This window comes from Aedes aegypti, chromosome 2, assembly GCF_002204515.2.
Source record: "Aedes aegypti strain LVP_AGWG chromosome 2, AaegL5.0 Primary Assembly, whole genome shotgun sequence".
Lineage (NCBI taxonomy): Eukaryota > Metazoa > Arthropoda > Insecta > Diptera > Culicidae > Aedes > Aedes aegypti.
This window is the reverse complement of record NC_035108.1, coordinates 407,653,299-407,668,252: the sequence shown is the minus strand read 5'-3', so window position 1 is coordinate 407,668,252 and position 14,954 is coordinate 407,653,299. Positions and strand designations below refer to the sequence as shown.

The 14,954-nt window shown below is 38.3% G+C and overlaps 1 protein-coding gene across 7 annotated transcripts in view; it reads right to left on the bottom strand.

Moving 5' to 3' along the window:
- LOC5564842 overlaps positions 1–14,954 on the bottom strand; it is a 79,532-nt gene that overhangs the window by 8,078 nt on the left and 56,500 nt on the right. For all 7 annotated transcript variants that reach the window (XM_021847314.1, XM_021847317.1, XM_021847318.1 and 4 more), the window contains 5 exons: positions 12,307–12,554; positions 12,071–12,246; positions 2,740–2,989; positions 2,529–2,675; positions 1,143–2,457 (listed from right to left, as the gene is read on the bottom strand). In XM_021847314.1, coding sequence (XP_021703006.1) covers positions 1,143–2,457; positions 2,529–2,675; positions 2,740–2,989; positions 12,071–12,246; positions 12,307–12,554 — 2,136 coding nt within the window. The remainder of the gene's footprint in view (positions 1–1,142; positions 2,458–2,528; positions 2,676–2,739; positions 2,990–12,070; positions 12,247–12,306; positions 12,555–14,954) is intronic.

Here is a 14,954-nt window from a genome sequence, read left to right as displayed (position 1 = left end):
GGAACATATCTGGAACCATATCAATATGGGCAATAAACTTCATGATTTTCAAAGGTTATGCTTTCCGAAGCATTTCCAGCACCACCGGCTGCCATGACGACTCTATAGTAGGTTCCAGGTGCCCCCGGGCATGTGGCCAATTCAAAACATGCCCGAAAACACATCAGTATGGGTATAAACATCAAGTTTTTTGAAGGCTATGCTACTAGAAGCATTTACAGTGCAACATATTTATATAACCACTGCACTGTGTAATAGTTTCCATGGGCCCTGGGGATGTGGTTATGTTCCGAATTGGCCACATCTCTAGGAGCCCATGGAATCTACTATAGAGTGATTATTTAATCTTGTGATTCTGAAAATGTTCCACATCCTTCAAGTCACATGGATCCTACTGTTCATGGTAGAAGGTGATTCTTAACAGGTGAACGGCCAAATTGGCCAAATCCCCTGGGGCACCTGGAACCTACAATTAAGTAGTCATGGCAGCCGGTGGTGCTGGAAATGCTTCGGATAGCATAAGCTTTGAAAACCATGAAGTTTAATGCCCATATTGATATGGTTCCAGATATGTTCCTAATTGACCACTTTCCCCAGGGCACCTGGAACCTTCTGTCGAGTGGTCTACGTATCTAATGGTTTTGAATATGCTACTGGAAACATATTCAACCCGAAAAGATTCAATACTAGCGAGATTTCAATCCACAGCATGGTCTATCTGAATAGTTTCGTGTTTACAGCTGCGACTAACTGGGTCTATCAAAATCGTACACGATAATCTTTAACCGGCTATGGCCCAGAGATAAACTTAGGAGGAATTGCAAGCTGCTCTTACTTGTTTGTTCGCATTGCACCTTGTGATTTGTTACTCATGTCAGCATGGCGCTTACTATTGTTAGTAACCGCCAACAGCACATAGCTGATAGTAAATGCATCTGCGAGAGATATCTTAATATGCAATTATTTAATTAATGTGTGATACTATCGAAAGAAAGCTACAGTTTTCTTAGAAAGAAATCTCTCACTGGATACAATTTTCTCTCCGTGCATTATTAACCTTCCAAAAGTGCTCATATTGGAAGGCTTTTGATTTGCACGTTCTTATTCTAGTTATAAAAAACAACCCCTATGTTTCTACTCACCCTATACTGCTAGTAGTATCACAATTGGGAGCATTTGGTAGTTTGCTATTTTGGTGCTGATGCTGTTGGTGCAGGTTGTGCTGTCCCTTGGTTCGGTTCAACGTCTGGCTGTCCCCAATGCTGACTGCTGCCGGCCTCGGCGGCGGAATTTTGTCTCCCACACTGGCCACCGCAGTGGCCGACGACTTGAGCTTCAGTAGATTGTCATGACTTTCGGCACGGATCATCGTTTGCCGATCGCTGGAAAACTCCTGCTGGGCTTGTTTGTACGCGTGATGTTGCAACGATTGGAATCCTTCGTCCTCTCGATCCCGGCGATGATCGTTGTTGTTCAGCTGCTTGAAGTATGAGCTCGATTGTAGTTTGTTGTTCAACTCCCGGGAACTATTGCTATTGCTGCCTGTGCTGTTCTTGTGGTGACTGTCCGGAGGAGTTGGAGCAGCTTGTTTGTTGTGTTTCCTCCGAACCGTAGGCTTTGGACTGCTATCATGTGGCGGACTGGAATGATCCGACAGGGAACTATTCGACTGACTCCGGTGCTTGTTGAGCTGATCGTTACTGTTGATTAGAATAAGACTAGTATCGTGACTACTGCTGCGGGAATGTGATGTAGACGCTTTTTGGGAGTTGTTTGTGTAAATTGCCCCTCCTCCTCCTCCACCGCCACTGCCTCCTCCTCCACTATTATAATACCGAACCTCGTCTTGGCTACCCGCGGTTGTCGTTACTATCATCGATCGCGACATCACGTCGTTAGGAACATATCTTACAGGCAAATCTTTGTCCACCGGAAACCCGCCATTATCCGGAAAAAGCGAATCCCTGGTCATGCTGACGTAGAAGTTCACATCACCATCGAAGAAGAACCCCCAATCGGCGATCATTGCTTCGACAATGGTGTTCACCGTTGCCGTACTGTTCACTTGATCGATGTAGTTCTCGTTCTCGTTTGGAGACCACAGCAGATTGGGCGACATCACGATGGCAATGTTCTGAGGAGACATTTTGTTCTCCTGGTTCTTCTCGGACAAGTAGGACAAGAATTTGGTGAGGTATCGCAAGTTGTTATAGTTTTCTTTCGGTAGCTGATTGATGATGTTTAAGATCGCAGCTTTTCGCTGTGTTTCGTTTTGCTTTTGGGCTGCCGCTACAAAGTCCGAATAGAACTCGAAGGTTAGCAGCGGATCTGGTAGGCTTCTTAGGTATTTCTTCAGCACACCGGCTATGACATGCGGATCGGCGTACTTATCGGGTAAAGGAGGAGTCACATAATTGGCATTGACAGCGGAGATCATTCGTCGTAGCTTCGAGGATGCTGGAAATTACGTGGAAAGGAGTTTAGTATTGTGGTGAGGTAATAAGATTTAAAATTTTTACGCAACTTACCACAGCCTACCCGTAGCAGTCCCTCCTCATAAAGACCTTTTTCAAGCAAACAGCAGACACAAAGCTCAATGACATACGCGATCTTACGATCCGTCGCCTTCAGGTGCTCTTGCAGGGGCGTATTGAAGATCTTTTTGTTATTCCGTCCTACAATAAAATCGAAAATTAGTCACCACTGCACTATACTCGTGTATCCACTGGAAACACGTACGAAACAGACCGTCCATGTTCTTAATAGTTCCTTGGATCTCCCGGAGGGCTGAGGTGTAGTACATTTCCTGATGTTTGACGTAATCCTTCACGTAGTTGGCAATGTTCTCCTCTTCGGCCAACAGCTCGTACATGTAGGACTCGTACAGGTCCCGTTCCTTCTCCAGCTTGTTGTGGAGCTCTTCCTGGTCATCCTTCAGTTGGGTGAGTTTGGCTTGGTTACCTAGCTGGTCGCTGTTGCGTACGGCGGACTGGAATGAGAGATATGAGGTGGATGTTAATCTTTAGATGAGTTGCAGGAGAAGATCCATAAGAGCATAAGGCATGAAATCTTCAGAAGAATTTGTGAATAATTGCTGTTAAAAGAAGTTTCCTGTTATTATACTTAAGATCATGTTTGACGTTCGATTTGTCGACAAAAATGCCACAGGGCCTATAGTTTGAACACTGCGTTTGTTCCTAATAGGAACTTCTTATCTGATATTTCGGATGAGACACGGAAAACAAAACATACCCTAAATTTGAGTTTAAACCAAAAGGTGTGACAACATCTCAAAAACCATAAAAAATGTTTTTTTTTCGACTTTAACCAACGAGACTCTTTTAAACATTTGGAAAACATTTGTTTCTGACTTAAACTTAAGCGTTTGGTACTAAAATTAGGACAGGACTTTAGGACCCTTTTCAAGGAGTTTTACGGGAAGAACTGAGAAGGAATACCTGAAAGAATTCTACAATATATAAAATAATTCTTCTTAGTCGCTTGAAGAAATGCATATGGTAAATAGCTGTAAAAAATGGGGCGAAATCCTGATTAATGCACAGAAGTAATTCAAAATGAAGTACTGGTAAAAATAATTAGATTTTTTTGTTGAAAGTGTTTAGAGCAATGCTCGGAAATTCTTAAAAATTCATAGTGCTTCCTGGAAGAATCGTTGAAGAAACTCCCGAGCACTTCTAAAATTATTAACAGAGCACTTTTTTATGTCAGATTTTTTATCAGTTTCGTTCATCATGCGACAAGCATTGGGAGTTAAAAAACAGTTCGGAAAGATCCTCAACATGATCTTGCTAAGAAACTGCGCGTCTACCGCTAGTGGGTCAGCTTTTTTTAGTTCCAAACTCAGCATACTTAAAATAACAATAGTCACCGAATTAATAAAGTTTATTCACTGATAACTATTTTCTGTCTGGTTTTCATTGATTGGCTTACCAGAAAGATTTTTCAAAAATGAGGACATTTTGTTTTCACTTGTTTTGAAAAAAGAGGACAATTCAAAGTTTTGCCTTAACAGAACAAAAATCTATTTTTTATATAAAATTTAAAGATTTCTTTTAAATAGTTAAAATTTGTTTAAAAAAACTACATAAATCCATTTGATACAATCAATGAAATAAAAAAAAAATATTACCACACAAAAAAAAACCTTGCGGTTGAATTCGCCTTCGGTCTTATCTTAATTTATAGGCAAACTTTGATGGTTGATGTCATTTTCATATACTAAACTAAAACAGGTGTTGCTTTAAGAAGTGCAGCAAGTTTTGATCTGGGGTTTCTTGAGCGAACTGAATAGGTAATTATTCATTTTTTTTTCTTAAAAATGTAAGTTCGTATAAACATCTCTTGGTTTTCTAAGGAAAAAGACTCGTGGTTTTTGGAAATAAAAATGAATGTTTGAGTATTTTATTGTATCAATTCTTCTAAGATTACATGAAGGGTTTTTGTTTGGTTAACAAATTTGTCATGATCAAAATAAAAAAATCAGTACACTTAAAGGCAGTTCAACCCTCCAATGATCCCAATACAGTATGCAAAAGATCGCTGTCAACTGAACATGCTCAGAAGAGTGACGAAACCGAGGCCACGAAAGTATCCTTTTTGGAACTAATAAAATATTGTTGAAAAAGGATACCAATAATTTTGTTCCACATTCGATTCAAAAGTCTTTGAAAATGTTCATAATAAATATATAAAAATATCAAAACAAAAAAAAAGTTCACGGATATGAAAAAAAACATAGCGGTGGAAATTTAACATTGGATTAAAAGTGGTAATTCCTTCATCCTCATCCGAAGGGTTCCAACAAAAAAGTGGATATTCAATTAAATATTTAACTACTTTGGAAAAGGAGGACATTTTCAGCCCAAAGCAGGACGGGAAGACATATGATGCGGACATGTCCTCCTAAAGCAGTGATGCCACATTTTTTCCGACTCTCATCTGTGTTTTCGGCTGAAAAAATCTTTTTTTATCTTAAGTCAACCTCCAATAATCTTGGTAAAAATCTGTGTCGCAAAAATACCCAATTTTTTATTTTTTAGATCAAAAAGAATTTTTGCAAACGTATTATGACTGTTTTTTGCATGTCAACAATTTTTAATTTGAACTTATTCTTCTAAAAGTAGGTATAATAGTTTCTGAAATAAAAATACTTAAGTTTTTGAGAAAAACTAAACAGAGTAAAGCCATTTCTGATTTATATCTACCAAAACCGTGTCCTTAACTCGTGAAATGTCCTAAAATCTTAAAAATCTTTTTTATCTAAAAAATCAGTGATCTGTGATCACACATATCTGTAGGGGGATTATCACAAAAGGCCGAATCACAGAAGGCCGAATCACAAAAGGCCGAATACATTCTAGCCTACCACAAAAGGCCGAATGCACAGAAGGCCGAATCACAGAAGGCCGAATCACAGAAGGCCGAATCACAAAAGGCCGAATCGCAAAAGGCCGAATCACAAAAGGCCGAATCACAAAAGGCCGAATCACAAAAAGCCGAATCACAGAAGGCCAAATTAGAGTTACAATCCTAGAGAATAAAGCTTGGATATGAAAAGAACAAGTCCATGCTTTGTTAAATGCAGTCATGTCAGTAACCAGTGCGCTATCCTCCATGCGGCGAAGCCGCATTGAGGATAGAGGAACTGAGGCGGCAGAAGGCCGCCGAAGTCTCCGATATCCGAAGGTTGTGTATAGCATCTATTTGGTGTCATGCAAACAGCAAATCCAATTGCCCGGTATAATGCAAGCAGAGGATGTTTTTCCATTTTTAGGTCCGACGAGCGACAGCGAGTTCGGACAGCAAGCGTTTGCCCGGTATAATGCCAACATAGTCTTTTACGCAACAAGCAGGAGAATGATTGCTGCGATAGGGTATAACAAGTGTTTAAGGTGATTATAGAACGAAGCCACACCTCAAATTTTCAAGAGCACAAGACTTGTGAACCAAATAGCGCTCCGCAAATTTTATCCCATTTGTCACTACCAGCAAGCAAGCAATTTGATTGATTTTCAACGCGAACTCTTGTCAGATTCTCCAGTCTTGTGCACTTGAAAATTTAAAGTTTGGCTTCGTTTTATAATCACCTTAAGTGATCATAAGAATACTAAGTTTACGAAGAATACTTTTCATCGTACAGTGCCTGTTCGATTTTGACTCGGTTTGAATTTGGCAACACGGAAATCCATGTACACAAAAATGGATCATGGTCAGTCGCAATTCCTGTCAATCTCAATGATTCTGTGGGCCTTCTTAAGGCTTACCATATTCAAAATAGGTAAATTTTATACGTCGATACAAGTTTTAATAAAAACAACCATCAAATTTAGGTAACATGAAAATTTTTGCATGTTGCCAAAATCGAACAGACACTGTTTACCCTTCCAGTTTTCGCCAGGTTTTTACAATTATGTTGTACAAAATACAACAGTACCACTACTTAAGCTCCATCATAGAACTTTTTTTTGGGTGTGTCAGCTAAGAATAGACCAGCTGACACACCCAAAAACCACTAACCATACACTCTGATTCAGCTAGTAATGTCACTTGTGCATCTTGTCCCGCTTACCCTACTGTAAAAATGTCCTTAAAATTGTAGAAAAATAAGGCTTTCCGTAAAATTTATTTTAATATTTCGGCCTTTTGTGATTCGGCCTTTTGTGATTCGGCCTTCTGTGATTCGGCCTTTTGTGATTCGGCCTTTTGTGATTCGGCCTTTTGTGATTCGGCCTTTTGTGATTCGGCCTTTTGTATGATTCGGCCTTTTGTGCTTTCGGCCTTTTGTGATTCGGCCTTATGTGATTCGGCCTTTTGTGGTAGACCCATCTGTAGGCAAGAACATGAAAAAAAAACTGTGTAATAACAGATAAATCTGTGTATGTGGAATCACTGTCCTAAAGGATACCATCTGGCCATGTGGCAAGCACGACAATATATTATTTACGAAAAGATCCTCGCAGAGTGGAAATTGAATTCATATACGGTTAATATCTGGAGAAAAAATTTACAATTTCCCTTCAATCCAACAGGAAATACTCATTACATAGTTCTTCCATTCCTTAAAATATCTCGGCAAGAATTTTTAGAGGTAACCTGTCAATTACAGGAGTTATAATTCTCCAGATTATCTCACAGAAGTTTTTGAAGAAATTTCGAGAGAATTTCCTGTATCCTCTGGAGGGACCCGAGAGCTCTTTGACAGAAGTCTAAATTTTCAACACACTTCTAGTAGTTTCACATATGGCGCAATTATTCTGCTGAGATTAATTAGGTTGTCTTTACCGTTTACCGATATGAAATTCCCTCAAATTTCCAGATTTTTCCAGGCTTTAGAAATAATTACAGGCTTCAGATATATATTTTTTTTTATTTAAGAGTTTTTAAATCTGCATAGGTTCATTCACCTCTAGGTTCCAGATATACTCTAATTTTATATGACTAAAACAAACTAATGACAAATTTTTAAGTGGTTTTTACTTAATTGATATACTTCTAGACATGTATTATATTAATTGATATACCTCTAGACATATTTCAAAGCATGCTGAAGTTATTCCAATATGAAGGTGCTAACAATACCAAAGCTTAATTTTTATTCAAATTAATTGTATTTTGTAAGACTACTTCATGGGCGCAAAAGTAAAACTTTGTTTGGATTTGGGAGAATATTTTAAAACACAAACTAATTTTACCGATGTATTTTACCCAACTAATCATACAGGTCTGATCTGCAAAAAAATCAAATTCATCAGAATATCTCAAATTTCTTGAAGCGTGTTGATGATTGCTATAGAAGTCATCTGCTACATATTTGATTAGGTATATTCCCATCTAATTCAATACAAATAATCCGTAAGATTTTTGGATCTTGATTCCATTTTTTTTGTATTGTGTTTTTGTATTTTTTTTTATCTTTTTTAACCAAATATTTTCCAATTATTTTTAAAATTGTGCATAGAGTAGGGCTTGCAGGACTGAGTGTCTTGAAAATGGGAAATAGAATATCGCAGGAACTTTTTTGAAAATTTCTCGTGACATTACGACAAATAATTTCTTCATGTTAGATGGATGGCTATATCCTTACTTGAGAGATTTTCATTTTTCTTCATGGGTTCATTTAGTGATTATTTCCTATGAAAACTCTCCAAAAAATTTTATAAGCGGTACTTACAAAAAAATTGTTTTGGTTATCTAAAAAAACCTGTAATGAATGAAATTTGGGAAAAAAAAATCTAGAGAAACTCAATAATGAAACACAGATCGAATTGAGGGAATTAATTGAAATGTTCTTAATAGATTAACTGACCCCTTGAAGAATTTTTGGAGCAATTCTTTGCAATAACCGTAGATGACATAAAGAAGAAATTCTTGTCGGGTTTCTCAAAAAAAAAGAGTTTCTTGAAAGAAATTCTGTGGAAATCTTTGGAAGATCTCTGAGAGTCGCAACCAGAGAATTCGGTTAAAAAGTAAGTGAAAAAATATCTGGTGTCAGTCCTAGGATAGTCTTTGTAAAATGGTTCAAAGTAATCTTAGAGAACATTATTGGAGGTAGTAACGTTGAAGAGCTCAAGGATTTCCTGCAGCTATTCAGGAGAAATTCTTGTAAGCATCCTTTGAAAAATTGCTAAAAGAATTGGTAGATGCATTTCTTGAAGATTTTCTGGAGAATGATTCCTTAAGCTGTTCTCTAGAAATGTGAGAAGACATTTTGCATCATAATTATCCGCAAGCAAGATTAGGAAGAAAGAGACTTTAGAGACCATCTAGGTTAAAATATCAAGAACAGAGATTTTTAAAGACCTGCATAAAAATGATTTCTAAAAAGAAACCTGCTACCAGCCCTAGATATGTTATTCCTTTAGTGATTAAAGGCTCCCCCAAATCAACGCGATTTTTTCAGCGCCAGCGAAAAAAATCGACGCGATTTCGTTGTTAAGTCGCTGCAAACACTTTTATATGGAACCATCTAGACTAACGCGACGAAAAACGCTGAGAAATCGTGTCGCTGTGGCTTAGACACGCTCATCAAACTGTCGCCGTAAAAAAAACGCGTTCATTTAAGAGAGTCTTAAATATAGATATATTAAAAACATCTCATGTTTTGGTAAGTCGATAAAAGTTCATACTCGAAAGGATTCTCACTGAACAGCTCAAATAGCGCTTTCCGCTGAAAAGCATTTTCTTGCAAATAAAGGTTGCTCTGGGTTTTGACGTGAACATATTCTACCATTAATTACTACTCCAAAATAATTTCGCTGATTGTTATCGAAATTCCCTGATCATTCCAGGTTTTTTTCTGGTAGTAGACACCCTGTTAATGTTGGACACGAAGCATATTGTAGCAAATTAAGCAAAGAAGTAGAAAATCAATGGAGCTCTGCAGCTACCATGCATGGGAAAGAGTGAGTTCAAGATTCTTGTAAGAATCGATCATTTGTCAACACTGAAAAAAGAGTTTTCTTCCGATTGACAAACAAATCAAGAATAAACAAGAACGTCCGTTTATAATAACGACTAAATAAAGAGCTTATTTTTCTGAAAATTTTGTCCGTTTGGGAGAAAACTGTTGATTCAATTTTGACGAATGTCTGATTCCAAAGAGAACATTAATTATTCAAAGCCCCAAAAACTAAAAAAAAATCATAAATGCGCGAAAAAGGTAATGCCATGTTGTAGGAGGATATCCCGAAATTATGAGCGTAGGTTTTGCATTTCTTTGTACCGTAAAGTGCCGTAATTCAGCGCAGTTAACGAAAAAAACATTTCAAATGCTTAATTAAAAAATAGTATTGTACCAACAAAAAAGCTTTCTGGGTGGATCGCTAGCAAATCTGTTTTAGATTATGGGAAAAATATAAACTAGACTGTATTCAAACGTTACAATTGTGATTTTTTTGAAATAGTTCACTCGTTGAAATTGCCTAATTCCGCGCATTTTTTACACGCTTTTCCATATTCCGCGCAGAAAAATGCCTAATTCCGCGCACTCGCGAAACAATCAAATTAACATTAATTTTATATAAGGCAGCATCCATTCATACGTAACGCTGAAATTGAACATTTTCAACACCCTACCCCCCTCCATAACATTTTTTGTATGAAAAAAAGTAAAGTTTTGTATGAGCCGTAACGTAGACATTTTTTATAATTTTTCGACTATCACATGATATGAGGATAAACATTTGTTATGTTCTTTTTCTGAGACGAGACTCGCGAAGACGGTCTTCTTTTTCTGTCATTGCTGAGTTTTTTTTTCTTATTCATCTCTGTGTTTCATCAATCATGCGCAAGCCGTTCAAACCCTCACATGAACATTCCAGCAAATATGCAATTGCAATTGCATCACACTGAAGCATAAAAAGCCTTTGAAGTAAAATTTCATACCAGAAAAAGTAGCAGACATTAAAAATAAATATAGTCTTGTGTTTAGATTTATCAGCATCTTCTGGAAAACTGCTCCGAACACTGAGGTTTTTATAACAGTTTATTTTGAATACAATACTTTTCAATTTTTCAGTTATAAAAACGACTGGCTGCATTTGGATGTTTTGCGACAGCGGAATCTGGGCTGCATATGACGTTAATATTTTTCCTCTTCCTTGTCAACTTCGGGGATTGCATATTATTCCAGAAGAAATTTCAAAAATTTATGCAGTTTGGCGAAACCGCCCCGACTACCTCTACACACTTAAATTTTTTACTGTAATCCGTGAATTTCACCGTAATCTCAACAGCTGAACAGTTCGGTAAAATAAAACACCGTAATTCCATCGAAATTCAACGGATTCCGGTGAAATTTTACCGAAAACTGTAAAAATTTACCGTACTCCGTTGATTTATTTCACCGAACTTTTCAGCTGTTGAGATCACGGTGAAATTCACGGATTGCTGTAAAATAATTTAAGTCTGTATATTTGTATTCTGCACTGTTCATACAATAACAAATGTTTATGGGCCTTGGTTTTGAACAAACTGTTCCTCCCACTATGAATGACCACGTGGTTTCTGAACGGCCGCTAGTTTTCCTGTAAGTGGGCTTTCCCGATATTCCGGTTGTTTGTGAAACGTATTTATGCATGAAAATACATCCTCAGATAAATATTCAGCTGTGAAGACGAATATAGCATGTTTTACTTGTTTGTTGTTCTGTGAATAGCAGTGCGCGGAATTAGGGACTTATAAAAAATGACGTGCCCTAATTCCGCGCAATACTTTTTGGGATAAATCTCAATAATTATGCTAATATTTGATAAGATTTCATAGAAGCATCAAGAAACATATCTGTAGCAAGTAGTTCCATAGAATATTGCATGAAAAATAAAACATTTTTAATAAAGAAATCACGTTTGTTTGTGTCCTACAGTCTTAGCACGGACGCTAAGGAAATAGAAAAAATGGCCTCTACTTAGACGGGCCTCCACTGATTATTTTTTTACGCCGCAAAAAACTGCTTCATTTGCTTTTATACGTGATTCAAACTTATTCTAGATCAAAGTAGCATCGAATGGCGTTAAAAGTTCCTGAAGTATTAATGTGTATTTCCATATATAAATAATTTTGTATGAAATGCGCGGAATTAGGCAATGCGCTGAATTAGGGCACTTTACGGTACGCCCCTTTGGGATGGCGCCCGTGTAGTAATGATTGCCAAGTTCATTGTACAGACATGTGACAGCGCTATAGATAACATCTCTCTATGTACTGTAACAGTAGTGAGTGAAAACACGAACTGTGAATCATTCTGATGGCAAGCTTCGCACGCGCTCAGCATTTTTCATAAAGCAATAAGCTGCAATGCAATGCTAATGAAAAGTCCATGGATTGAGCAACAAACACGATAAGCGACAACCCGAACGGGCGTATTTTTCGCATTCGCTGCAATTAGTTGCCAGTCAACTTCTGCCACAATGCCAACCCAAGTGATTGAACTCTGGAAAACAACTGAAGACTCTCCGTTCATGAGTCATCCCAAACATTCTCATCATTACTCTATGAAGTCACGATTACGTCGGCTTGGACTTACTAATCCGGCCGTTTGTGCTGAACTTACATCATACTTTTGCCTAGTGGCCTCGTACTCCTGGTGGCACTTGCTGACGGTGCGTTTCTGCTTCTGGATCGTTGCCAGATGCCGCTCGATGATGTCGTTCAGATTTTTGCTGACCGAGTTCTCGATGTTCATCTCATTGTTGATGATTTCCGACGCGATGGTCTTTTCCAGGCGCGCTAAAATGGGATAAATCAATATTAGCGACTGGGTCAGTCGGTGACTCTCCGTCCACTTACCACTCCGGTCGAGCACGTCCCGAAGCAATCCGGCCGGTAGATCCTTGACCGAATCTTCCATCAACTGACCGAGCTGGAACTCGGCCACTTTGCGCACTCGTTTCTCTTTGGCGACAGCATCCTGGGGTTGACCGGCCGAGACGGTCGTTGCTATCCGTTTGTTAAGGTTCTGCAGAATGTCTTTGTACCGGTCGACCTCCCGTTCGATGTCCTGCAGGCCGTCAGCATTTTTCTCCACTTTGTTGGATCTGAAATGCAGATATGGGGGGAAAGGAAAACATGTATTAAAATAAAGTAATCTAGTGTATGGAACATAGTGGACAAAGGCGTAACTAGGGAATTTGAAAAAAAGTTTGGATATTTTTCTTCATACATGCAAAAATGGAAGAATTCTCCTAATGCTTCCAAAACTCAACTAATAATATTCCGGCATAAACCAAAAGCTCTTTGAATTTGTATCTAGGGCTCATGCTAGAACAATCATTATGAAAGATCCCTAAACCCTTTCTACGCTCTTGGGTGGGAGATGTGATCTTGATTCGGAACTGTTGTTATTTGTCTGTACAGCTGGAGCAAAGCTCGCTGAGGCTACCGTTAAAAATAATCATGCACCAAGAAGTGCATGTATGTTCATAGTATATACATCAATTCAACAACTGAAACGCGGGCTGTTTGCTCACATCACCTAGTCTAGTCGGTAGGTACACTACCGTGTAAAAGTTTTGGGTCATTCTCTAAAAATCATATAACAGTATACTCCAGATCTCTGTTATTACACGTCTAATTGAAACTTTCTACGACTCATCCGAAAGACAATGAGTTAATCTTACTTCGAATATATTTAGATCAATTTATTTGTTTTTAATTTTATCTACGAAATTTTTACTTGAAAATTTGATTTTTTTCGAAAATCCTTCTTTTTTATCTTTTCCTTGGCTTTACGTCATCACTAAGACAGAGCCTGCTTCTCAGCTTAGTGTTCAAATAGCACTTCCACAATTATAGTGAAACCTCCATGAGTCGATATTGAAGGGACCATCGACTCATGGAAATATCGAGTCATGGAACAGCAATCTTTTGGAAAGCTGCTTCTAGGGACCATCATAGTAACCATGAAATTTTGTTCTTAGTATGGTTCCATGAGTCGATATCGAGTCATGGAACATCGACTCATGGAGGTATCACTGTATTAACTGAGGGCTTTCTTTGCCAAAGTTGCCATTTTCGCATTCGTATTTCGTGTGGCAGGTACGATGATACTCTATGTCAAGGGAAGTCAAGGAAATTTCTATTACGAAAGGATCCTGGACCGACCGGGAATCGAACCCAGACACCTTCAGCATGGCTTTGCTTTGTGGCCGCGGACTCTAACCACTCGGCTAAGGAAGGCCCATAGGCGTAATAACAGAGATATTGACCAAACACTTTCGTATTGGCAAGATGGACCATGAGCGGTCTTAGCCGTCCAAGTGACACCACAAACAAAAAAAAAAAACACTTTCGTATGTTTCTTAGGTGGTGACCTCAAACTTTTGCACGGGCCTTTAGCTGCTATAAAGAGCATGTGTGTAATGAGATGCGGAGTAATAACTCGATTTGAATGATGATGACGACCGACGATGGTGGAGGAGGTGATCGGGAACATGAACAGACCTACCTACCACAAGAACACGGGACTGAACGGAAGATGATGAAGGTGATTGGTGGTTTGGAAGAAACAAGACATGCCCGGATGCCGTGCAGCACACGTTTACTCATCCAGCAAAAGCAGCAGTACTTGAAAGAATGTACTTCTTGTGCCCCGTCTGTACCGCGATGCTGAAGTGCGAGACGATGATGAGTCAGGCTAGGCATTCCGAAATGAGCAAAACAAAATTAGAATGGGTAGAATGGGCTAAGTGTGCACTGCTAATGAGGGCTGGCTGGAATGGAATTGCTAATTCTGCTTTGTTTGAGATGGGTTGAAACTGGAATGGTTCGAGATGTAATGTGATGTTCAAAGGGTATCATATTCTGGCACGAGTTCAACTAATTCGGGACCGTAATTTCATTTCAAATATCTGGTGCAGATTTGATAGTTGATCATGCTCTGTCTCAGAAGTGTCAAGTCACACAGTGACCCATGTTTCGGAATAAGTAAAAACGTTAGCATAGTCGTATACTTAGAGTTTCGATTTTCTATTAATAATTGGATACAGACATTTTATATATTTGTTACATTTAGCTTGAATGCCCTCAATGTGATTTTTGAACGTTATTTTTGTATTTAGCATGAGCCCTAGATACTTAACTTCATTTGACCAATTTATTGGAACTCCTCTCATCATCTTGTAGCAGTAATTCGTCATGTAACTGGTGAAATAATTTCTAAAGACTTTCCAGAAATAATCACTGAAGGAATTTCTGCAGGAATTCTTGCGAGAATCCGTGTATAAGTTTTTGAGGGAATTCCTGTGGAAATGGCTTGAAAAAGATGTAGATAGTAACATAATGATTAAGTTTCAAAACCCAGACCATCGGAATCCATAGAGTAGACTTAGTATAAGGATATTATCTCCAATTTCTGTTGGAAATTCTTCTAGCAAATTCATTCTGAATTCTTCAAGTTATTCCAGAATTATATTCTATAAATACATAAATAAATCTAG